The sequence below is a fragment of the Aythya ferina genome (genome assembly GCF_964211825.1).
Source record: "Aythya ferina genome assembly, chromosome: 1".
In the NCBI taxonomy this organism is placed as follows: Eukaryota; Metazoa; Chordata; class Aves; order Anseriformes; family Anatidae; genus Aythya; species Aythya ferina.
Window position 1 is genome coordinate 153,412,451 of NC_140296.1, and position 26,169 is coordinate 153,438,619.

At 46.5% G+C, this 26,169-nt stretch overlaps 1 protein-coding gene and 1 long non-coding RNA gene across 2 annotated transcripts in view; both read left to right on the forward strand.

Annotated features, from left to right (window-relative positions):
* The first annotated feature begins 4,298 nt into the window (after nucleotides 1-4,298).
* The window catches only part of FAM83F (family with sequence similarity 83 member F), a 32,750-nt gene continuing 10,879 nt past the window's right edge, over nucleotides 4,299-26,169 (forward strand). Inside the window, exons 1-3 of the mRNA XM_084524994.1 lie at nucleotides 4,299-4,412; nucleotides 18,503-18,993; nucleotides 22,741-22,908. Of these exons, the coding sequence (XP_084381120.1) occupies nucleotides 18,538-18,993; nucleotides 22,741-22,908 (624 nt within the window). The 5' untranslated portion in view covers nucleotides 4,299-4,412; nucleotides 18,503-18,537. The remainder of the gene's footprint in view (nucleotides 4,413-18,502; nucleotides 18,994-22,740; nucleotides 22,909-26,169) is intronic.
* On the forward strand, nucleotides 20,100-21,668 carry LOC311439389. Its single transcript, XR_014694696.1, has 2 exons — nucleotides 20,100-20,157; nucleotides 21,172-21,668. It is a non-coding gene; the product is annotated as an uncharacterized lncRNA (long non-coding RNA).

Sequence of the window (26,169 nt, forward strand, 5' to 3'; positions counted from 1 at the left end):
ACAGAGATTGACTAATTAAGCAAGCCTAAGTAGTTCATAGTAAGTACCCCCAAGTTAAGTCATGATTCTTCTGAGGAAGAGGTAAATTTCCACGTGATTTTTTTTAATTGATGTTTAAGGAATTAATACTTAAGGTAACTAGCATTAAAGGGCTGCATGCTAATTATAGACAGCACATCAGGACCACAGCTAAATCATGGTTTCCCATTACGGGCAGCACCTGATGACACCAAAATTACTAGGCAGCAAAGTTTTCGTGGCATCTGTGATAACGAGATTGGTGCCATGTCCTGCGCTGCCTTGCGCAGCTGCGGCCAAGCCTTGGTCTGCGAGTCCCAGTGTCACTTTTGTCCGGGGGAGCAGAGGCAGTGCTACCTGCGGGTACTGTGCATGCCAGCAGCTGGAAGGCACAGGAGTCAGGCTGCAATTTTGTACCCTCCTCCCACAGCAGAAGTTGTTTTCCTCACAGCAAAACAACAGCACAGAGAGCTGTGGCCCTTCCCAAGTCAACGGAGCCCCTGGCGACAAGGAGGGTGTAGGCAAAGGGGGGAATTTTGCTGAGGTGGAGGATGCTGTACCCACAGGGTGGAGAAGTTCTCCGTGCCCTGTCTTCTGCTGGAGTCTACCCACAAAACAAAATCTCCCATAGGTCAGGTCAATTAACAAGAAAGAGACACATTCCTCTCCTCCACCCCTGTATTGCTCCAACCTTCCTGCTTCTTCTTCCAGCTGGTTTTAATAATAACACAATCTTTGTTAACATTGTGGTGCTTTGCTTTACAATTATGCTATGAAAGCTTCAGATTCTGCTCAACAAACGTGTCAGCAACTGAAGATGGTGGGCCTTAAGATGATGGTGTGGTGCACTGAGCTTTCCAGGCATTTGTCAATGTTTGGCAAAGAACTAACCCTCCAGAACACAGCCCGAGAGCCCACTGGGAAACCAAAAAAAAAAAATAAAATAAAAAGAAAAAGAAAAGGAAGGATAAAAGAGGAATCCAGAGAAGTGTTTTGTTGGTACTTCTCTTAGGCAAGAAAGACATTTCATGAGAAAAGAGATGGTAAACAGAGATAAAAGTAGGAATTGCATGTGGGAAGGCAAACATTATTATAACAAATGAAACAGAGGAAGCTGGACTGCACATGGAAAAATAACAGTTTGATGAGCGCAGCTGAGCTGTGCTTTCTCCTGTCAGAATGAACTTTTCGCCTACATTCTGCCGCAGATCCATATTTTGTTTATAAAAGTCTCTGTGATTAATACGGCTGAGCAAAAAACAGTAAATGGAAATCTCCTTTCATGAGAAAGCTGTCCAGATGCTTTTCTGTGTCACAGAACAGAGATGTCTCTGTCTCAGTGTACCTGCTTATCCCAGTGGCTGTGCTCACTGGAGCACTGAACGGGCACGTGCCTGGTTCCTGGACAACTGCAGTGTGAGAGCACTGGGGGGGAGAGGATCCTCAGCACCAGCACAAATCTTTCCTGGACAGGCTGCTAGGCCAGTTCCCCTGCACCAGGCATGCAAAGGCATTAATACAACAAGTTTCTCAATTGTTGGCTTTTTTTTTTTTTTTTTTTTTTTTTTTGTCTGTCTTTTTAATGAAGGGAGTTCTCAATTTCAACAGGCTGTGCAGGAAATTTGGAGCTTTTTTACCACAGGCACCTGTTTGTCACTTTTTCTATGAAACAGCACCTCTCATCCTTCCTCCCAAATGTGATGCTGATGCTGCAAGCTCTCGGAAAGCCGTTTTGCCTTCAGCTCTCATGGAGAGTAACCAAGGAATGCAGCAGCAGCAGATCTAGCAGCCAAAACCTTGCAGTTGGGAGAAATCAGCCTGGAACAGCAACGTGGTATAACTGGGACAGCAGTGCCCCAGCAGCTGTAGCCCAGTGTGAAGGTGAGGGGTGAGCTCTACCCTGAGTGGAAAGCAGCAGATCTGCAGTTGTATCCATGCCACATCACGGGAACAACAAAGATGTCTGTCAAGACGGAGATGCGGCCATCCCGGCTAGGATTGTGCTCAGACTCTTGCTCTGCTTCCACAGCTCTCTGCCAAGGAGCCTGGGTTGCACCAGAGTAGGTGTGAGAAGTATTTGGCAACGCTGTTCTCTCCAAGGCCGCCCAGGGCTGCTGCCTGACCCTGCCTAATGCAGCCAGGAAGCCTCCCTGCACCTCTCTGCAGCTGCAGCCTGTCACCCCACTGTCCCTTGATGCACCAGAAAGTCCACCAGATGCCTCATTTCAAATACCTGTTCAAAGCAATTGGCTTAGCTGCTTTCAAATGAAACCCTACAGAGATCAGTTGAAACCATTAGCGTTCCCTAGATGATCCCGGCAGTAAGATCTACTGGTTTAAACCTACACGTGGACTAAAGAGCTCCTGACACCCAGCCACTCTTTGCTGCTGAAAGCTTTGCATTTCAGTGGGGAAGCGTGAAGTGAGTGTGTGATAAAGCCTTTAATGGCTCTGGGGAAGAGGGCAGAGCATCACCAATTTCTCCAATTTTTAGAGGCAGATTTTCTGTGACAGAATTCAGGAGCCTTAATTTGCATCAGACACAGAAGATGTTCCTTACATAAGCAGAACTGACAGTCAAAAACAGCCGAGGACTTATCTGCGAGGTGCAGGACAGCGGGGAAACGGGTGAGTGAGTATGAAAAGTTCACTGACCTTTGCACAGAGGGAAAATTCAAAGCGCATTGTCTGCTGTCACTGTGCAAGAGAGAGGGATGGTTGGCAGGCGTCCAGTCTGCTAACACGAAAATGCAAAATTTTACAAATGGCAGGTATGCAGGGATCATTGTAGACATGCCAAAAGAAAATTAGCAGAGGCAACAAAGGGAGGAAGAAGAAACAAACGAATTAAAAGATGTCTAGATATCTTGTGGCTTCTCCCCGCTAGTCCAACCAGGCTCATTTCCACCAAGAGTTATGAAAGATATTGCCATGGCAAGTCTGCTCAAATAAAAATGAGCACAGATCTGTGGGGAAAAAAAAAAAAAAAAAAACAGTTTAGGACTTGAGTCTACTATCGTGTACTTAAAGCTACAAAACCGTGACAGTGTCCTGAGAGCACGACTGCAGCTCCAATCCCTGTTTAAGAGGCTCTCCGAGGAAACCATCCTGTGATGTCCAGCCAAGGACAAAGAAAAGGAAAGTAAAAGTAAAAGAAAAGAGGCACCGTCTCTATGGATCTAGGGGTCATTTGCAGTCACATCAGTTGGTCTGTTCTAAATTTGTGGGGAAAAGTAACATTTCTTGCAGGTTTGCTACCAGCACCAAGAGGTGGGGGACCTGCTCCATGCTCAGCCCCTTATAGGGTTATATTCTTCAGGGGTGGGTGTGTGCATTGCCAACAGCTTGTTCTGAACTCGCAGCTTTTTGCCCTCGCTTGGCAGAGGTGTGAATATGAGGTGTGTGGCAGCAGGGAGCCAGCTCTCTGTCCTCCCCTATCTATTTATCTGAGCTTGCCATTGTGATGGCAGCTGTTTGCCTGTTATCAGATGGAGATGGTCTGGTAAAAACAATGGCTGTGATTTCGTCAGCCCCGGTGAGTCAAGCTAACAGCCACCCTGCACAGACAGACCCACTTGTTTTCTGCTGGGTGACCGAGTGGAGGCAGCTCAGCCAGCCAGGCCCAGCGCAAGGAGCACGGTGGGAACACACAGCCAGGAGGGGAAAGGGGAAGGCAGAGCCTCCCACTGCTGGCAGCGGGCATGATTAAATCACCTCATCCTAGGCTGCAGGCTCAGCAAAACGAAAACCGACTTGGCTCTGAGGTTGGCACGATGCCTTTACGTGAACGGGGAATCCTCTCTTTAAAGCTTGGTTAGGAGACACGGGGGGAGTGGGAAAGGGGGAAAGATCTCGGATCCGCTGCAAATAGCGTGTCCTACGCCTCCTCCGTGGGAGCTCATGTAAAAGCTTTTCATTCAAACAGCAAAGCTGTGAGTCTGCTATTTCTTGGACTGTAAATTAAAGTAGGAAAAAAAAAATCCTAACATGTTCACGCTAGTAAAGCTCTCAATCATTCAAGCTATTATCAATGTGAGCTCTGATGGGGAAAGGAATGTGCACAACAGTTTCCAGGGAAAAAATAAATAAATAAAAGAATAATAGAAAGAGGCATCTAGCTCCCCTGTGAACCAGCTAAATTAGTGCCACTTGTTGCAGATGCTCCTCTCTCTGGGTGGGGTGCAGCTATCAGTCGTGTTTATCAGGTTGGAGAGCACACCAGTGCTTACAAGCTTAAATCTTCAGCATCAGCTGACCCAAATGATAGCTGCTGGTTCTCATTTAAAATGTGCATGACTTGAAGAGGGCAGGCATTTCACAAGCACTTACGCAGCAGAATGTGTGCTGGAACAGCAATGGTAAACATCTTGAATTTAGGAGTCCAAAAATAACAGGTAAGGTTATACAAGATACACAGATGGGTGGTTTGTACTTGAGACAACTTCTGAGTGAAAATGAAGCATGCCTATTGAACAGAGAACACACGTGGCTACTTGAACACCTATGGTTACAGGAAGCTGGACAACGTGGCCATGCCTGTCCCTTCCATCTTCTGAAGCCTCTGGCCCTGTCAGGAAATTGAAAGCCAACCACTCTGATGAGAGATAGCATTGCTAACAAAAGGCTGGTGTTGTTTATTGTCCTTACAACAAACGTTTAAATATGAAGCCTGTTTTTCTGAGAAGCTGGCTTCCCCAGGTCTAGAGGAAGCTGCCTCTGAACACCAGTCTGTTTTAGTGTGAGTGTGTGGCTGTGGCACACACAGATTTGAGTGTGTCTGGGAGGAGGAAGAGGACATCCAAACAGTTTGTGGCACAGAGCTTTGGCTGAGTAAGTCACTGTTGTATGTTTTAAGCCCATGGAGCTATTCTGATTTTTACTGGTTAAGTTTCTACCTCGTTATTCCAGAAAGAGATCGTAATTTAATTTGATAAGATCTTCAGGTAGGGAGGCAAAGGGTGTGGGTAGTGATTTACTCCTCTTTGAAATTATAATTATCATCTTTCATCTATTTAAAGAATCTTTATATTTACCTGGGTAAGGCAGTCTAACATGGTCAAAGCCACGTGGTTTTCTTTTCTCATGACTCAGACAAAGCTGACCACAGCACCAAAACTCTTCTCAACATACTCATAACATTACGCTTTATTGTTTCTACCTTCCTTATTTTTGCAGCCTCCAGCTTATTGACAAAGCTGCTGCAATGGTGGTTTCTTTTTCCCCACCTTGCTTGCGCAGGGAAAATGCGTCATTTTGGAAAAACAGCTGGCTAGCTTAGAGCTAGAGCAGCTCAGTGAGTAACCCAAGCTGGTGACTGTGGCATGACTGTTTTGCAGTAAGTGGTCAAGCCAAGCATCCTGCATGGGTGCATGCAGTCCATGCAGTGGAAGTTGAGGACGCTGGTGTTTGCCCACCTCATGCAGAGTAACAAACCTCACAGCAGAGTCAGTGAAGAATGGCTGTGTTCTGAATGCAGATAAATGACTGTCTCACGTAAAGAAGAGGTATCATGTTGAGGAATACAGTGCCCAATGAGGCTGGAGCCTAGTATATACGATACACATGTTGTGTTCAAAAAGCATTAACCAAGACTGACTAACCCCTTTTTAATGCAGCTGTCTTTTGTTCATGCAAAATTCAAATTTATGTTGAGCATCCTGTTACTTCGAGCGTGGGTGCAAAGCTCTTTCTTGTAGGATGTGTGCTGCTGGTATAGACAAGGCTTGGCTGGCTCAGCACTGCGATCACAACAGCCTCCTATTTGCATCCTGCCACTGTCTCCCTTTGCACTCCCACATTAGCTGGAAGCACTTGTCTTCATCATCACAGCTTCTAATTCCTTTGTCCTGCATTCCCAGCTCAAATGCTTCATTACGATCCTGAAATTCATTCTGCATTGTTCCTACACTTTGCCATCACCTTCTCCCACACCAGTGTACATCTGCTTTCCATTACAGTTGGATGGTTTGACCAGATGACCTTGGAGGTCTTTTTCAGCCTTTATAATTTTGTGTTTATTTATTATTTTTTAAGTTTTGTTGGTATTGTTATAGTATTTGTTAGTATTATTCACAAGTTGCCATAAGCACTTGGGGATGCTAAATCCATCCAAGAGCCTCTGGGGCTGGCACTGTGTCCAGGTCCCAGAGCTCCTGCAGCTTCCAGCTCATGGTAAAAGGTGTCTACAGGCAAGTAGACAGGAGCAGCACAAGAAAGCACTGAGGCAGAATAAGTCACAGCGATGGGCCAAAGCAGTATGCATTTTTATCTCATCTGAACATTTCAGGACACATTATGCCTGTAAGTTATTTCCCTTCCTGAAAATCTGTTCTGAGAATTGTTTGTGTAAAGCAGTGTGGCTTCCCCAAACCCAGTGGACATGGACAGGGGCTGGACCCCTCCAGCCATGCAGGGGCATGGCCAGCCAGTCCAGGTGTGGTGAGTCGGGCATGGCCTTACCATGCTGTGCTAGTGGTCAAATCTTTTATCCAGGGATAAAGAATGCTGAGGAAAGGATAGTCCTCAAAGCAGAGGTTACCAATCTATATGGGACCACATTTTTTATTTTTTAATCTGGAATGAATATTTTGCCTCACCTTGTCAACTTGTAGTTTGTAAGGCAGGGCAGACCTTCCCTCCCTGTTGGCACAGTACATGGGCAGTCGGGTCAGGAACTGGTCCAAAGGTTTGGGTTGTTGCTGCGGTACGGAAGATTGATTGCAATTAATAAAGGATGGAGCTGAGAGGCCCCCTGTGATGAGGGGATCCAAAGTCAGCAAGTCTGGCAGAATGCTGTGAAGTTTCAGATTTGGCATCAATGTCTGTATTTTAGGAAGCCGCAGCCTGTGCTGGATCAGTGGCAGAGCTCAGGCAGCAATTAGAAATAAAAAAGTAACATATGCCAGCTGGGGGGGGGGGGGGGGGGGGGAAGACTACAATTGTTCTAAAGCAGAAATTACAAAATAAAAAAAACTGACAGGAAAAAATGAATACATCAGGGACACAACCCTGGCTGGAAAAACTAAAAATGGTAAGAGATTTTAAGAAAATCTGGTATAGAAAAAATAGTTAAGGTGTTTATTGATACAGGGAAGACATGAGGCCTTGTGTTAGTTTTTATGGAACAAGCACTTTATGTTGAATGTGGCAATCTTTATCCTACAGCATTGTCCCTGGTCTCCCCCAAAACACAAGGGGTGAAAGGAAGATGGCTTTCAAATCATTGCCTGGATGTAGCTATGCTGAGAGATGATGTGGCTGGACCAACAAAGAGGGGAGAGGACAGTGTCTGTTGAACCATGACTCCCAAAACCACAAGTCTGAGCATCACTCTGAGCAGAGGACAACCAAATAGGGAGTCACAAAGTCCCAAATAATAGAACCATTAAGGTTGGAAAAGACCTCCAAGATCATCTTGTCCAACTGTCCCCCTACCACCAATATCACCCACTAAACCATGTCGCTAAGCACCGCGTCCAACCTTTCCTTAAACACCCCTATTCTTGAACTCCAGCAGGCTCAGTGCTGTGACCACTGCCCTGGGGGAGCTGTCCCAGTGTCTGACCACCCTCTGGGTGAAGAAGCTTTTCCTAACCCCCAGCCTGACCCTCCCCTGTCCCAGCTCCATGCTGTTCCCTCGGGTCCTGTCGCTGTCCCCAGGGAGCAGAGCTCAGCGCCTGCCCCTCCGCTCCCCTCGTGAGGGAGCTGCAGGCCGCCATGAGGCCTCCCCTCAGCCTGCTCTGTCCTGGGCTGAGCAAACCAAGGGACCTCAGCTGCTCTTCTTGCCCTCTAGACCCTTCACCATCTTTGTAGCCCCCCTTTAGGACACTCTCGAGTAGTTTTATGTCCCTCTTACATTGTCGTGTCCCAAACTGCACACAGTACTTGAGGTGAATCCTTACAGAGCTCTTTATTTACCCACAGAATTACTTATATTAACGGCCTCTAATGCCCATTAGTTACAGTGGACCTCCCTTGTGTAAGTGGGAATCCTTGCTTGAGGATCTGAACCTCTGAAAGGGACCCTCTGAGTACTGCAGGGGAGCAGCGCTTGGGGCCAGAGTGGAGCATCCAGGCCCTGCGGCGCGGGGCTGCTGCGGCACGGCCTGCTGACATCCTGGAGCAAAGTTAATTGCTCGTGTCTTCATTTTAGCTCCCTGGCTTTCCCACTGATGTGCTTTCCGTATTGCTACGGTTTAGCGTCTGCGGCCGCCTCTGGTCCAGAAGGTCTGTTTTCTTCCTGTGGTGACATCTTGATAGGCAGCAGAACTAGTCGGGTAGAGTGCTAGGAGGTAATTAGCATTCAAATAGGTCAGGAGCTCGCTTGGGGGTTGTGCTTGACTGGGTTTTCCCAACTTCTTGTCAGAAACAAGTGTTGATAGAGTGAGGGCGGTCACCAGTGGTGAAACTGCAAATATGAAATCGAGCCTCGTTGGTGCTTCAGAGGAAGTACACGGGGGCAAGGAGGAGTTCACCTCGCATGTTTGCTCATCTGCAGGGAAGGGAAGTCTGTGAATGCTGCCCAGAAACTACAGAGCACGCTGCAGAGAGCTCAGAGTTGGTTCCTGCACCTCTCCTCTGCTGCCCAGGCCAATCTCATTGCCTTTCTGGTGGATGCAATGTGTTCGGTGCCTCTCTCCCACCTTACGTCAAGCTCGCTGGTCCCTTGTTTTCAGTGTAGGCTAATGTGCGTATGTGTGTGTTTGTAGAAGTTGTAGTTAGTACCTGTTTAGATCTGTGGGTATGTGTGCTTGTTAGGAGTTTCATAATTTCTCCTGGAGTTTCCTTATGTGTAAAATGGAGATAATAACACGTAATTACCTACCTTGCAAGGCTGTTGTAAGGACAAATTAACCAATGCATGTGTGGGTGTTTGCAGATGAAAAGCGTGATATTAAGACTAAATATAATGATTGAATGTTGTAGAAGAGAGTTTGTATTTATTATGGTGATTGAACATGAGACAAGAGCGCTTTGCGCATTTATTTCTTGTGTGGTACTGAGTATTTGTGGAAGGTGGGAAACTGGGGGAGCTGAGCCTGGGTAGGTGTCAAAGAGATGGTTAATCTTTATATGCTACCAGCCCCCTTCTCCTCCTAACTAAAGCTGATGCTGAATAGGGGAGAAGACAACAGAGGAATAAAAATAGGGCCAAGCTACAGAGGAAGGGAACGAAAATAAAATACAATTAAAGATCATGGTCTCAAAGAACAACAATGCACAAACTGAATGGGAAAATAAAAGCTAGGGGAAATGAGGACAGGGGAGAGAAAAGAAGCTTCAAGAGTTCGTGATGTTAAATTATCTCAGTACACAGAGTTATGGAAAGTAAACACCAGTTTAAGAGGCATCACAAACAATTGATGGAAAGCATATGCAGGGAAAGAAAGAGTGGAGTGGAAAGGAGGGACGGAAGAGATGCACTTAATTATTTTTTGTTTTCATTTCATTAAGTGTAATGGCATCATTCTCTTATTTCCTATGCTTTGTCAAGAGGCACTTCTTTGCAAACCTTAAGATGGTGTCAAGTACTTTAGACACTTTTTCCATGCGTTACAGGGGCAGGCTGGTGAGAGCTAAGGTACGGATGCTTTTGTCAGGCTGCGAATGGCCCTGTCTGGTTTCATTTGGCTTTCATGCTATCCCTGGAGAATTAATGGAACAAATTAATTTCCACCGACTCCAGTGAAGCTGTAGCGGGAGTGAATCAGACCCATTTGCCCTGCTAAATGCAGCTGCCACCGCAGCCCTGTGGAACCCTGATCCAAAGTCTATTTCAGGCCTAACCCAGAACGTTTTGTGATTAAACACAGAAAATAAAACCGAAGCTCAGTCTCTCAGTGAGTGTGGCACGTGGGTGTGTAGGCTGCCCGGAGGAGTGGCAAGGGCAGGTGGGCCATGAGAAGGACAGCAGGGTAAATAGCCACCAGACTGCAGAGCTCGGGGAGCAGACCGCCTTTCTTTGCAACCTGGGTGGGTTGGAATGAAAATCACTGGCCAACATCCCTGCCGGGTCCTGCAGCTGGTTTCCCTTTGCTCATCCTTTCTCTCCCCTACCTCATCTCCTCAGAAATATCTCTCCAGGTCCTGGATGGCTCCTTTTCTTTATCTGGTCCCCATTTCACATCTCTTCCTTGCACCCCAAAATTTATTTTTAGCTGACTCACCCTCACCTCTGTATTCTGACCCAAATTAATCTTTTGTGTAATTCAACTGACTAAAATTGACGTAACTGGAGTTACATCAGAGCTGAAATTAGCCCAGTCTGACTAAAATAGCACCTGCCTTCTCCACTGAACCATTGCTCCTCTCTTCCCCACCTCCACCCACACACCATGGCTTTAGTATTTCTTTCTCTCTCTTCGTCGCTCTTTCTCTTATGCCCCTGCAAAGAACAAGTTGTGCTCCTGGTGACTGGTGTTACCCTCTCCTCTTCAGCATCTGGTTTTGCTTCATCCCCACATCAGAGGCTGTAGGTCTGTGTTAACAGAGGTGCCTTGCCTGCACCCAAGCCTCCCTGGGAGTCCAACAGCTTTTCATCTGCCACTGGATTTTGCTGACTTTAATTTTTGGGAGGCACCAGCTGAGTTCAGAGCCTGGTTGCAGTGGGCACGTCGCATGCCTGTAGTAATGACAATCTTACTCCAAAATAATAATAAAAAATATGTTAGTCAATGAGGTGAGAATTAAAAAGTGGAGGAGAGAAAGTAGGTGAAGGCTGCGGTGATGTGCCAAAGGTAGCACAGCAGGATGACTGCAGAGCTGTGGATGTTAAACTTCAAGCTTCCCTTCCTCTTCCATGATTACATTTCTGCCAACACAGCATTTCTTATCATCTCCTACAACCTCAGCCTTTGGGCCATTACCCTCATGCATGTTTTAATCACCTCCTTTACAGTCTTTCTCACCTCCTCTGACTTTCTGATCCCTTTCAGCTTGCCCTTGGAGCCTGTTCATGTTGGCTAGGCTTTCTTCCCTCCTCTTGCAAAAACCCTGCCTGCTTCCAGGACGCTCCTCTCTGGCTGAGCCGTGCTTTACGTTTGGCAGTGTGCTCCACCATTCATCCGTATCTGGGCATCTCTCTGGGGCAAGGATTTATTCCATAATTGCCCTAGCTTATTTATTATCATGGCATATACATCTGCAGTGTTATGCAAACTGTAAAGGCTTCTAGTTCTAAAGGTCACCATGGGCGTAACTTGTATTTACCTTCCAAATACAGATGAGCTCAGAACAAAAGGGACTGGCAGGCCATTGAGCAGATGAAGGCGGGGAATCTCCTGACCTAACTAATTTGGCAGCTCAGTGTTCATAAAAGTAGTTTACCTGCACTGCTGTAGAGTCCCACGGCAGTATATGGCCACATCAGCCCAGGAGGCATTCATGTGCTGAACACACGGATCAGGAGCATATCCATTCCCTGTCCAAAATGTCAGGCTGGCCCCACTACATCCCGTATGCTTTTTGCAGGAATAGTAGAAGGATAAATTAAATATTTGTGGAAAAAAATGCAAAATGCTAAGCCATTAGTTGCAGCCCTTCCCAAGATCATCCGCTGTCTAATTGCGTTTCCTGCCTCACTGTGGCTTAGGTCAACTGTCAGCATGGGGCACAGGTGGGGTGGGGGGGTGGAAATCCAATCAGTGCTTCCTCTACTAATTGGTAGCCTCGGGAGAGTGGATGAAGGGCCATGAAGACTGGACTCTGTCATCCTGCTTGTCAGAGCAGAGGTGTTCCTGGAGGGATGGGGATCTGACACAGGCTGCGCGCTTCCCCAGGGGCTGCAGCTGCCTCTCCAGAGGAAGGAAATAAAGACAGGAAGGTGGGGAGGGGGAAGGTGAGGAGGGTCTGACAAGCAGAAGCGTGCTGCTGAGCCAGCCTGGCTGGAAGAGTTAAAGGAAAAATGCCCCATAGTCCTTCCCAGGGGAAGGTTTTTGAAAGATCCCACTAAAGGATGACATGGCAAATAGAAAAGAGTAGGTAGTGGGGACAGGTTAAACAAACACCAAAAATCAGGTCTGCGGGTTCTGCATCATCAGGAGAAAAGGAGGGGAAAAAACCACCGTGGATAAGCTCAGAGCTGTGGCTTATTTCTGCTAAAGCTCCCCTCTCCCTCCCTTCCTCCTATGCATTTTGCATGAGGGTAGCAGCATGATAACCTTCTGCAGCCTCAAAATAGACCGGGTTGTGGGGGACATCTGTCTGAAAAGTATCTTTTTGAAGCAATAAATCAAAGAAATAAATCATTTAAATATGACGACCAAAGTGTTAAGATGTTAACAATAAAAATGGTTTATGAATCTGGATTAGCTCAGAATCCATTTGATTATTTTTAAACCTCTAAGAATGAAGTCTGTAAACCCTCCTAAGAGAGATGCCATGTATTTTAGAATGAGCAGCAAAACCTTGATTAATTGAGTTGCAAAAGAAATGGATCTAAAAACCGTCACTGGAGGAACGTAAGTGCATTATGCATTTAGGTTTTACCTGGGGAGAATTCAAAACCAGATCTTTCTGCCACTGCCAATCTGAAAATACAAAAGTCTCTGTGAATTCCTGCAGACCCAGGAGGGACAGCCTGGGTCACTGTCCCTGTGTCAGGGCCAAGCCTCACCTGGCTTAGAAATTCGTCTCTGCTGATGTCCAAGGCAGGAGCATCTCCTGCATCATGAGTAGGGGCTGTGCCAGTCACTCCCTGTTGGACTGCGAGGATGCTTTGCAACTAGGTCTATGTGCTGCTGTGTAGGGTCAGGCTCAAGCTGATGAAGGGTGCTTTGTCCTGGGGCTAAGCAAAAGGCAAAAGAGAGGCAGGGGATGTCACCTGGTATATTATTATTTATTTTTTTTTAACAGCATTAGATTTGGATTTATAAGACCAAAATAATTAAATGGTAGATTCCAAACGCAACTTCTTGTAAAGTTCTGCTTTTGCAATTCTTGACGTACCTCTTCGGAAACAGCCCTTCATGAGGGACGTCTGGTTGGCTCCTTTTGTTTGCTGGCCTGAAACCCTGGCAAGTGAACAGGAGGGAGGCATCCTCTGGAGTTACTTGTCCTTCCAACTGAGCAGCTCACCTCCTTTGTTCCCTCTCTGGAGAATTTAAAGCTAAACAGGCCTTGGAGGTCAACTTATGCTGACCAATAAAGGGCATCTTCCAAACCCAATAAGCACAATTCTGCCACATCTTAAAACTTAGCTGCATCTCATTGTGCTCATGAATCACAAATCTGCTCGTTCCACTGACAGGTCTAAGCCCACACTTCTGAGTCTGCTTTCAGAGCAGTCACTTTTCTTTCCTGTGCTGTTCCCTTCACGCAGTTTTGCTTTTATTGCAGGGACCAGTCTGCTTCCTGCCTGTTTATTTTTGTAGTTTAGGGACCGCTTCAAATTCAAATTGTTCTAATACTTATTAATACCATAATACATTAATATTCTAATGAATATGAATGAGCCTAATATTCTCCCTGCATCCAATAAGCCTCACAGTTTTATTCTTTCCTCCTCCTTATTAAAAACAAAAACAAAACAAAACAAACAAACAAACAAACAAAAACAGAAGGGTGTTTGTTTGTTTGTTTTCCAATTTTCCAATTTTTTGCTCTTTAAGCTCCCAGGATGACTAAAACTTTGTGGACTCCAGAGCCTCATCTCAGCGTCCTGCTGCTCTCCCTTCCTCCGCTGTCTATGCAGCCTTTCATTTAATTTGTTCACTCTTGGACATGTCATTTGTCTCTTACATTCCCTCCACCAGTTCTCTCTTACCCACCACGTAGCCTTTGAACATCTCCTCCTTGCCATCAGCGTGTAACTCCATCTAACCTTCATCTTCCACCTCACCTGGCTGTGCTGGCTGATGGCCATTCCTCCTGGCTCTGCACCAGGACACGCACCCTGGCCACCCCTCGGTGTTCTCAGTGCTTCTCCCATGCCACCTGAGCATCTTCTTCCCCAAAAGTCAGTCATAATGCACACTGACATACAGCCAGGATATGGGCAAGGACAAGACGCTGCAGCCTTCTTGCTGCCTTACTGTCCCTGTGCCACCATGGCCAGTGTTCCTTTGTCTATAAAGCACGCTGTGCTTCGAGAGCTGCATCATTATAGCTGCAATTAAGCATCCTATTCAGGGACTGCTTTGCTTCTTCCCCACTATTTTCTGTCGTCAAATCTTCCAGGCAGGGTTTGGCTTACTTAGACTTTACAGCTGTCTGGCTATTTCCCCTCTTTGCAGGAGAGGCCAAAGGAAATGTAGGTGATGTTGGGCTTTTTTGTTTGCTTGTGGGATTTTTTAATTTGATTTTTTTTTTTTTTTTAAGATCTTCCTTGTAGCAGTCCTGTGAAACAGAGCAGTATTTGCCTCATTTTACAGATAGGGAACTGAAGCACAACAGATGATCTGTCCATGGCACTTCAGCGTAGCTCGGCTCTGTTCAGAAATGAAACCAGTTTTGAGCCCTTGTGCCGATGGAGGTTGAAAGCTTAAGCGAGAGGGCTGGGTCAGCATGATTTCTTACAGGAAACTGCCTCAAAGGGTTGCCCTGTACATGGGAGCAGCCAGGGAAAACAGCTACGGGCCTTTCTGTGTGTGCTCAGTGAGCAAACACCTTGCTGCAAGAAATAAGCCCACAAACGCTGTTGCTCCTTTCTGCTCTCTTCAGAGGACTCTTTGCCTATTTACCCTCGCATGGAAACAACAGCTGAAAGACTGAGTGGGAGGCCAGAAGCACTTGACTCAGTTGCGGCAATTCTCCAATTCAGCAGCTAGGTTTTCTCCCTGAGGCACTGTAATGTGATAGAAAGGAAGCATCTGAAAGCATTTCTTCATCATCGTCCAGATTGCAGCCTGTCGCTGCTGCAGAGGTGACACACCTCCCCTCTGCCACTTGCGGCTCTCTGGGTCGCTGGAGGGAGCATGGCGAGTGCCAGCGCTTCTTCCTCTCCACCCTGAAATCACCTCGTTTCAGACTTTTTAACTCTGCCAACACCAGGACGTGACTAACGCACCCAGTGCCACGCTGCGTTGGCAGCCCTGGAATTTCAGAACCAGGCCAAGCCGAGTGTGGCTAGCCCCATGTGTCATGTTCTTCCCACAGCCACTTGGATGCCACCCTCCAAGAGGACAGAGATGGGGAGATGCAGTCTGCACCAAGCCTTTGCAAGTCTTGCTTTGGTGCCAGCCAGCACAGGGAAGGAGCAGTGTTTAATAACAACCACGGCACCGGCATTTATTTACTCTTCCATCTCCAGACGGCAAAGCCCCATCGCCTCAGGCTGAACTGCAGCTGGGCCTGAGAAATGGAAAACACTCTTTTCTGTCGTCTATCCCTTAAGCTATCCTCTTTTCTTTGCAAAACTCATTTTCAACCAGTTCCTACTTCTTATCCAAAAAGCTTAAAGGTAGTTTGGTTGACCAGGGAGCTTTTGGTAAATCAGGCTGGTAATGATGCTTTCTTTATAATATTGCCCCATGGACGAAACAAGATGTAAAGAGAAGATAAGGCTAAGGCATCGGAATTTTATTCCCCGAGACCTGAGCACCCAAAGTTGCATAACAAGAGCCTCTTACAGTTTGTCACAAGCAAAACACTGCTGGGAGGTTTATCAAAAACTATCGCATGAGATGGGCTATTTAGGGACTGAAATTACACAGGAAGGATAGGCAAGAGAGATGTATGGGACAAGCACAGTTACAATTAATGCTAAATATAAGGTGTCATATCTTTATCTAATGCACAACCTGCACTGCCTTGCAAAGGAAAGTGAAGCAATTAGGCCCAAGTAAGCAGAATATACGTGGGAGGTGTTTGAAGGCAGAAGATTTAAAACACTGTAATGGGGTTGGGGAGGGTTACAGCGAGAGGTAATATTTCCTGATAGGTTAGTTTATATCCTTCGGAAAATGTTTTGGAACCAGACCAGAAAATTCAGCTAGACCTTAACCGTGACTGGGCTGGGACGACACCCAAACAAAGGTCAAAAGAGATGAGACCCAACCCTGCCCGTGCGCACGCAGCCCGCTCCGGCAAGTAATCCCCAGGAAAAATAAATAAATCAAAGGTCTACTACTGTAGCTCTCCTTGGATTTGCAGCTGCCTCAGCTCAATTCGAAAGCAGGCCTCCCCTTTCTTCTTTCTCTCGAGCCAGTGTTAAGGTCAGAGAGGAAAACCTGAGCTGAAACAGTAATGAACTTCATCTAGAGTGGAAACTGGAATTCACTCCTCAGCCCCAGCCAGGCATGGGAATTTCCACCCACCCTCTTTTCTCTGTTTCTGCTTCTGCAGTCCTGAAGGGTTGGGTTACCTGTGGGATGGAGAGGGCAGTCTGTTTGCACAGCTCTTTTTGCCAGTCTTTTAGGTGAGGCTGTCAGCCAGAGGGTCAGGGAATATCAAAAGAAACTGGATCGTCAGACTTTGTAAAAGCTCCATATACAAAATACGCCTGGTTGGAACGTATAGCTGGGAGAACAGGTGGGTTGGGGCGGGGAGGTGGGAGGGTGGGGGAGCACACACGCATTGGGAAAGGGTCTCTCTCAGCTTTTGTACAGCTTCATGCCCCTATTTCTCATATCAACACACAGGCAACACTTTGTCTTTTAATGTGAGAGAAGGGGGCTAGACGTCTCATCACAGCAAACCAAAAATCTGCTGCTTTCACTTGGATGTGGGAAACATTCACTTGCTTTTAAATATAAAACTAAACATACATTTGTGAACCTACTGTCACTTTCATGTGGGAGCCTGAGCTGAGCACAAAAGATTACAATGTGCAGCTACAATTGAATAGAGCGTATAGGATTAAAGAGATTTTATTTAGCCACACATGAAATAGCAGAGCTGATGGCAGCCTCTGGTACAGCAGGAAAGAAAACAAAGCCAAGTAGTTCAGTGAGCACTGGCGCTAACAGAGCTGCATCCCCTGTGTACTCATGTATCGTGGCTGATTGACTGGGGTGTCTAGGATGCCATAAACTGCATTTGAAGCTTTTCATACAGTTCAGGAACTTATTAGTCTTTCCACTTTTATGGAATCTTTGAAGTCTAATAAGGCATGAACCCTTGTTGCAACTTTCCCTGCCAGGGGACTGTGATAGGGTCTCTTTTTGTGATCAGGCTATTTATTTTCACAAAACCTGTAGGGATGTAATTATGCTTCAGCCAAACTTGTTTGAAATCAGCCAGTGGGTTCAAAAGTTATTAGAGATGGCCAGACAAGAGACAGATGGAGACACCATGGCCACGCAAGCCTCGTTTCCATAGGAAATCAAGCTAAAAGGGCATACGCTGAAATTATTTTTTAGAGGTGATATGATAGGCAGAGGAGAAGATTTCTGCAAAGTGCAATTTCAAATTTTAAGTGAATTTCATGCCAGGAAGAGCTATTGATGGCAGTCTGGAATACTAAAATTCTCTCTTCCCTCTAAAGGAGAGGAACAGCAGGGAAGAGCTACAGTGCCCCACCTCACGCATGGATTTTTTCTTTAAACTAACTCACCCTGGGCGCAGGTGATTGCTTACAGAGAGGATACAAAGAGCAACTCCAACAGTTCTGTTCCTACAGTTTGTGCATTTTGCTTATGTGAGCAATTAGGGCTAATCACATATGAAAAGCGCTGCAAATGCCTCCGAATGTTTGTATTTCACCACTGCTTTGCCTTTATCCCCATTTCCTCGCTCATCTCTGCCAGCTCTGTGCCAGGGCTGCAAGGGGGAAGAACTGCTTTTAATCCCTTGTGCCTGCACTGCAAACTACAATGGGGCCTGAATCTTGATGAGGGCCCCTAGCTACTATCACATACCACGCAAAAAGCATCATTTAACATCACAGCCCCCAGTCTCTCAGCTGGGACACGTGCGTGCGTGAATCCAGGGGTATTTATTCACGCTCCCAGCCACAGCAGTGCAGTTTTTTTTCCAGCTCTGACACCAGCCTGCTGGGCAGCCTCGGGCAAATCGCTCTGTCATCTTCCTGTCTGTAAACAGGGCACCCACCTCCTGCTTTTTGGCTCTTTTTTTGGGTGTCGCCGAGCTGTTTTTGCTGCTCTTTTGGTGGGTTTGAAAAGCCCCGGCTAGCAGCCAGCTGAGGCAGACAGACCCTGACTTGCGGCCACCGTCACGCTCTGCCTGCGTCCCCTTATTCCCTGCGAATGCAGTCACCACCTTCAAAAGGAAAGAAGAAGGAGAAAAATACGAATCTTTTAAACAGATTTTTGCATTCGCGTGCCTCCACACTGTAGAGATATGCCAGCAGCCTGACACTCCTCACTTGAGGCAGTCAGGTCCCCCTGACCCCACCGTGCCGGGGTACGACCACCTCTGTCCCCCTGGGGCTTGGGCCACACGCGTGACGGAGGGGACAGCCATGTCCCCAGCCAGCCTGGGGAGCGTGAGGGGCTGGCGCGGGGCGGTGCGGCTGCTCCACCTGTCGGGGCGGGCTCGGGCAGGCCAGGTGAGGCGGTGCTGGGCCTGCCTTTCGCTCCTTCCACAGCCTCCCGGCCGGCCGGCGCTGCGGGTGCCGGCAGCATGGCGGAGTCCCAGGTGGTCCTGCTGGACGATGCGCACGTCAACGAGAAGGTGACGGAGGCCCAAGCCCGCTTCTACTACAGCGAGGAGCAACGCCGGGCACTGGAGGTGCTGGTGACCCGAGGCGAGGGGGCCTACAAGGAAAACCTGAGGAAGGAGCAGCTGCGCGACTTCCTCTCCAGCCGGGAGCTGCAGGCGCTGCGGGGCGGCTGGCGGGGCTACGATGACCCCCGGGACAGCGGCAAGGTGTTGCGGGGCCCCGGCGGCGAAGCCCTCTCGCTGGCCTACTGGCCCGACTGCTCAGACACGGAGGTGCCCCCGCTGGACCTGGGTTGGACCGACAAAACCTTCTACCGGGGCATCAGCCGGGTGGCTCTCTTCACGCATCCCCGCAAGGAGGAGAACGCGCCCCACGTGAAGGAGGTGGTGCGGGACATGATCCAGCAGGCGCAGAAGGTAGGGACCGGCCACCCCAGTATGCCAGCAGCCACCCTGCCTTCACGCCTGGGCTGGAGGCACCTGGGGTGGAAGGAGACCACCACCACCACCACCAAGGGGTGCTTGATGGCCAAGCACCGTGGCCCCCCATCCTGGTGGTGTCCACCAGGCAGGGCTTTCCGTGCGGTTCCTTGCCGGTCATGTTGTGGTTTGCCAGAGTTGATATCCAGGATGGGGTCAACTCCCCCCCACCAGCACTGGGGCTTTGTAGCCACGGTTGGTTTAGGTGCCCCAGCCTGATGAGCTGGCTCGGGGCAGGGGGAAGGCAGGTCACGGTGCTGCTCCAGCCACCCCTCCTGTACGTGCAGGTAACCCCAGTTAAAGACAGGGCAGCCAGTTTGTTTGGGGTTATTTACTTTCTTGCGGTCTCCAGCCAATCCAACCTTGAGTGTGAGGCAGCCAGAGTCCAGACAATATGTGGCTGCTCCTCTTATTTATCTTGGGCTGGAAAGGACTGTTAGTGGTGACAGTGCACCTCTGGCAAGAAAACAAACCAGCTGTGACGCTCCAAGAGCGCTGGAACAGGCTCCCCAGGGCAGTGGTCAGGGCACCGAGCCTGACGGAGTTCAAGCAGTGTTTGGACAACACTCTCAGACACATGGTCTGAGGTTTGGGTGGTCCTGTGTGGAGCCAGGAGTTGGGCTCGGTGATCCATGTGGGTCCCTTCCAGCTTGGGATATTCATCATAAGCCACTTATTCCTGCTCTTAGTTTTGCTGCTTTCTGTTTTTTCTGCTTGCTAATTCAGCGGTCTCTCTTCCCCCCCCCCCCCCCCTTCCAAGTGCACACCGCACGCACAGTCTTTGCAGAGACTTGTTAAAACCAAATCTGCTGGGAAACACAGAAAACTTTGCAGAAATAGGTGCACACCCCATGATCTTGTTCAACAACTGGTGTGCTCAGTCATACAGAAGAAGCTGAAGCTGTAAAATGCTCACGGTCTGATTTGCTACAACTTCATATCCTCTTTGCACTGCTGCAAATGCCTCTACAAATTGTGTAGAGGCAGCTGACTGGGAAACTTTGCTCTTTTTGATAGCTGGGCCTGGCAACTAGAAGTAATTAATTTCTTTGTAGATTTTTTTCACTGACTGGACGGAACTGTGCCCCTCCCAGCCCAAAGGTAGTTTCATGTTTAACAGTCGTTTACGTTTTAATGGTCTTTTTCTTAGGTAACTGCCTATTGTGTTCAGTTGAGCTGGCCCTGGAGAATAAAATTTCCAGGTAGCAGCTTTTCATTCAGCAGATAAGAGTGGGGTTGTTGTGTGTGTGTGTTTGTTTTTTAATTTTTTTTTTTTTGGGGGGGGGAGGGTTGGTGGTGGTCCTACATAGATACTGGTAATATTTGACATGTCTGTGGGTGGCTTATCATCAGTGTTTTACAAACATACAGTAATTAAGCTACCTTGCCGCAATGAGATTGACAAGCATTAACTTGCCAATCTGTAAATACCTAGGAAGAGCAAGGCACACCTATGGGTCCTATAGATAAGTAGTGTTATTATCCATAGGCTAGGAAAAGGAATGGAAAAAAAAAAAAAAAAAAAAAAAAAAAAAAAAACGACTTGCAGAGGGGTTAGATACTCTTGCTCTGACTTGCTGCATTTGGAAATGCTCCTAGGTTATCTTGACAGATCACCAGGAGTGACAGGGGTTTGGGAAGACAAAAAACAACCCTGGGGTTGCCCCTCTTATAGTTTTCTATCTTGGAAGTGCCATCTGCAAGGCAGTTCATCAGTTTTTCATACAGGGCTGCAGTTTTCATGGATTTAGTCCATAGTATTGCAAAGAAGCCTGAAGTGACCTAGTACCAATTAATGGTCAGTCCAGTGTGTGCTGCAATTTCTTGGGCTTTCTTGCAATTTCAAATTGGACTCCTTGCAAATGGAGAGGATGGAAAGAAAACACAGTCACACTTCTATCTATTCTTCATCAGTTCCCTACGTGGATGTTCTTACTTCAAATGAATATTATCTAGCATTCTTGCTGCTTAGTAACAACATCCATACCAGAGTGTGTGGAGGGGAAAGAAAGCATAGCATGGCTCAATTAATGCATGAAAACTTCATGCCTTTAATAACGTGTCTGCATATGAAGTTGTTCAGGAATAAAGTGGCACAAGTTCGCTGTTTTTCAGGGCTGACATTTCCTGCATCTCACTCCTTTGAGCTAGAAAGTGACAACCAACGTGGGACCTGAAATCCAGTTCTTCTGCCTACCAAGAGCTGTTGAGGGCCTTACAATTAGCTTATAATGGACCTCCACCATCGCTCACCTTTATCAGGAACGTACATGTTAATGATGGGCATAAACACAGTGTCAGCTCATTTTTTTCTTTTCTAATCAAGAACAGCTCCTGTAAGCACTGCTGACAGAAGAAGCCTGAGAGAGCAGAGGTGTTGGTTGTTGTTGGCCATACCAGCAGACTCAACAAAAACAGGGGACATTTACTGTGGCATCATTTTCCCATAGCCGTTTTGCTCAAGGGCATTTTCAAAGGAAGGAGGCGTCTGGCAAGTATTATCCCCATTTCTACAGGGTGCTGCTGCAACTACAGCTGCACGTCCTCCAAACATCAACTGAAGAAAACTCTACGGTTGGATCCAGTCCCCAGCTCCATTCACACCTGTACATGCTCTCCCCAGCACAGCCTGGCTTGTCGCTGTGACCCCAGCACCTGGGGAGCTAGGATTTAGGCAACTCTATTCCCAACTTACTGTCAGTATGAGAGCTCTGACCTGCCAAGTTGATGGTTCCTAGTGGGACTGGGAGAACCACAGCTTCCTTCATTCATAGCCTGTGAAATGCTGGGGAGAATAACTCCTTCAGGAAGAAAAATGAATTGATACTTCAAGTGGTGTAAAGGATACAGAAAGGGAGAGAGACAAAACGTGTAAGATCAGCATAAATGTTGCCCACAAAAGTCTTGTTTTTGTTGTTACTCATCCTATGAATGTTCAGGCTTGTCAGTGATGTCAGTGCAACCCTTTGCTTTTGTATAAAATCTGTGTCTGGAAAGAGAGATTAGTTTTACACCAGAAAAATATATATGTAAGAGAGGGGAACGGTCATTTTTCCTCCAAATCTTGAATGTGCATTTCAGTCACTTTTTGACAAGTATGAGATGTTTATGTTTGAGCTCCATGAGACGTTCTTCATGAAGCCAGCCCTGAGAGCAGAGTTCTCAGAGGGAATTTGTGAAAAAGGAAAATAAAATTCTTCTTGTCTGCACTGTGCACCCCATGGCTGAGGAGTCATGACCTGATTCCTCTGCACATTCATTCTTCCATTACTCACCTTCTGAAAAGTGTTAGTACTGTGTTTTTCACTCTTCTTTTTCAGTCTTTTTTCATGTTTAAGTGGATCTTTACAGAGGCAAAGAGAGTTTCACAATACAGAGATAAAACTGGGTATTTGGCTTTGGCGTTCTTCAGGCTGCTGAAATAAGCCATTTTCCCCTAGAAGAAGGTGAACTCTCAAAGACAATTTATTATGTTCCTTCCAAAATGCAGCGGGAACCATGATGGAAAATTACAAGATCATTGGAAGTGCTTGGGCATGTACATTCCTGTGCTTTTGTCTCCCTTATATCCTCCTCCATATTCTGGTATCAGTGCTCTCCTTTGTTTTGTAACAGTGCGATGGGCTTCCCTATGAGTTCCTAATATTTTATTTAGTTGCCTGTCTACTGTCTTCTTGTTTCCAGATTATTGCAGTGGCCATGGATGTGTTTACAGACCGGGACATCTTCCGTGATATTGTTGATGCAGCGTATAAGCGCTGGATCCCAGTCTATGTAATTCTGGATGAGGATGGTGTGAAGCTCTTCCTGGAAATGTGCAGATGCCTTGACCTCAGTGACTTGCAGATCCGGGTAAGATATTCAATGCTGAACCATTATTTTCTGTAGGTCAGTGGCCTTCCCAACTTGTAAAGAATCTTGGAACTGACTTGGTCAGACAATGAGGTTGATGAAACATAGAGGGGTAAGACAGTGGCCTGTTGAAACAGAAGGAAAGAGAAAGGGAAGAGTTGGATTATTTGCCTTTCACCTGAGACAGGGGTCTGTGTGGTGTTTTTTTTTTGGCTCTTATCACCTAAATATTCCTGTTTGGGAGAAAACTTGTCCGAGGAAATACTTGTTGGTCTCCTGTGCAAGTTCTAGTGTTCAAACTAGGTCTTTGGGAATACTGGGATTCACACAAATAGTAATAGTATGCTTACACTTTGTGAAATCTGGGACTGAATGAGCTTGTAGTCCTCCTTTGCCTGAGAACATAAGGGACTGGGGAGCACAGCCGCTCCCCAGTTCCATATTGGGGATGTTTTCATATAGTGCCTGCACCACAGCAGAGTAGTCAGCCTAGCTTGGCTGGCAGAAGCAACTTCAGTAGGATCTCCTTCCATTACATACAAACTGAAATTCTTTGTGTGTTTATAGTTACTTTTGTTTTTCCTACTGTTTTAATGGCTTTTAGCCACTGTCGCTACTACAGACTTGTTCCAAATACTGGAAAAGTTGCTAGGTTGGAAACAACCTACAGGGTGCAAGACTCACCCCTCTTGTGATCCAATTGTTCTGCTGAGCACTTTAAAAAAAAAAAAAAAAAATGCCTGGAGGAAGGGCAGATCTTCTATAAACACTCAATTAATAGTTTAAAAAAAAAATAAAATAAAAAAAATCAAAAAGATCTGAAAGTTAGAGAGGCTCATATTAACCATTCAAGCAGAACTGTCTTAAAGGTGGATGAAAATGACTTGCATATGTCTGAACAATGCTCCTGTGAACTACCACTCTGCTCTGAGTTTGTGGACTTCTTCATCAAAAAAAGACATCCAGCTGAGCAGCTTTCTTATCTTTCTCCAAAACAGAGATGGAAGTTTCTTCCCTCTGGTGTCTCTGAAAGCAAGACACAGACATTGTTTTAACAGACCTGTTTCAAGCTTCAGGGGTGTTCTGTGGCCTGGGCTGGAGTCTCTTTGGTACAAAGCTGTAAAACCACAGCAGTAGTTCCATTTGCTCTGGTACCTGTCTTCCATTTCTTTTCTCACTGTGTCATCATGTGAAGGAATGATGACTTCAGTACTGCATATTTTCATCCCTGGATAGAGTGCCCTGGCATTTTAGAAAAACTTGCAATGCTATTGCAGAGGTGAGTTCCTGTTTGCCTTTTCTGTTTAAAAAGTGTTTGGTCTCTTTCTGCTTTTCCCCACACCTCTTTGTCCATAAGTATCTACACACGCTTTACACTCCAAAACCAATTATCAAAATGACATGCTGCAGCAATGACTAGGTCCTGCAGCAGCCTCCTTGCATCACAAGGTCACCCCTTCCAAGGAGGCAGAGTTCAAACTGATGCCATCAAAAGCAGTAGAAAACACTTGTGCCCCTTCTGTGTTTCCCTTCTCTCACACCAACACTTGCTGTGTTTTTCTTTCAGACTCGGACTGAGCTGAAGGAGTTCCACTGAGGAAGAAATTTTTAACATCCTTCTTTAATCTAATTCTTCACTCTTCTGCAGATTTCCAACCAACAGGGTGTTGTCCTTCCACTTTTTCCCATTTTCCCACCTATCTCGTACTGTTTTGTAAATTCTTTGCTTAGGGTTGCTATATTCCTTTTCCAGTACACCTAAGGAGCCTTTCTTTAATCTTGTTAAGGTCAATGCAGTTTATTCCTTTCTGTGGTGCTATGGAAGGTCTGGGAAGAGTTGGGAAAAGCAGGTCAGTTGTCTCTCAGGGAAGGTGGCCTCTCGGTGTCCTGCCCAGGTTCCTGTTGTTTTCCATCCTGGGTCAACGTGACTGTCAGCATCAAGAAGACCAGGAACAGCTGGTTGGTCAAGTTTTTCTGCAAGGCTATCTTGGATGTATCTGTGCTGCAGTTTGGGTCAGTATAGCAGAAATCATCATATAGCCTGACGCCAGGCTTTGGATATGAAAGAAATCGCAAGAGGGATGTGGTCTTTCCCTTGGGGACTTCATCCACCTCATCATCTAATGTGTCTGGGGGCTCTGCACTTTTAGCACTGAAGACCCAGCTTTAAAGCAAAAAATGAAGCTGGGCTTCTGGTGTTACTCTGGCAGAATCATTTTGTCCCACACTGAATTCCCACTGGAATTGCTGAGGAAGAACCAGAAACTCTGGTGCACGTAACTCTTACCATTCACCCATTTATTTTTTACAATGTCTTCCTCTTGACATCTGCTTTGATGCCTGAGTTTCTTCTACAGATTTTCAGCTACAAGGAGAACATTCTCCCCTTCCACTTTCTTTTTGTGTAACCACTTTGCTCTCTTATGAAATATTTTGACATTGGGCCCCAGTTTGTCAGAAAAGGGAATTATGTGCTCTACTCTTCCTTCCTGCCCTTCTTCCCATCTTTCCTTTGGAATGCTTCTGTATTTATGTATTCTGTAAGATTTACAGGCTGGCCTTTCCACAGAAAGTTGCAGCAATATGGGAGGTAACTTTAAGGTTTCGAGGCAACTTCTCATCCCAGAGAAAAAGAGATGACACACTCCCATGGGCTGGCATTGCTGCAGGGTCAGGATGCTTATTCTGTCTTCTGTCATCACCAGATGCTCAGATTGCTCTATGATTCCTACCCTTTTGTTTGCATCTCTCTCATCCAGTGCAGAGTGAATACCTCAACAGTCCTAATACAGGGAGGTTTACTGTTTTAACAGTGGATTTTGCCCTTTGTCTACATAGAGTGATGGGTGTTTTCACAAAATTCCTGGCTATTGTATCTTTTTGAGATGGCAAGGTATCATGATCCACCCACAGTCTCACAGGAGGGAAACTGCTGTAGCAAGACTGTACTTCACAAAGAAAAGAAGCTCTTCACTGACTCCAAACGTGAAATGAGAAAATTTCATTTTTTGTCTGAAGGCCAGAGATCAGTAAAAACGCATTTAAATTCAACCATCTGCACATTCATCCTGGGATGTCAGTATGAGCATGTCTTGTTTGTATGAGTCATATTGCTTCTTGAGCCTGCAGGACATGGTTTGCCAGACTTTTGTTATGTTTGACACAAGGGTGTTCTTCTGAGATCAGAATGAATCAAAGTTCTCAGAGAGATAAAATTCATAGCCCCACAAAAAGTCCTCCTCTTGTTGACCTGAGGGTGAG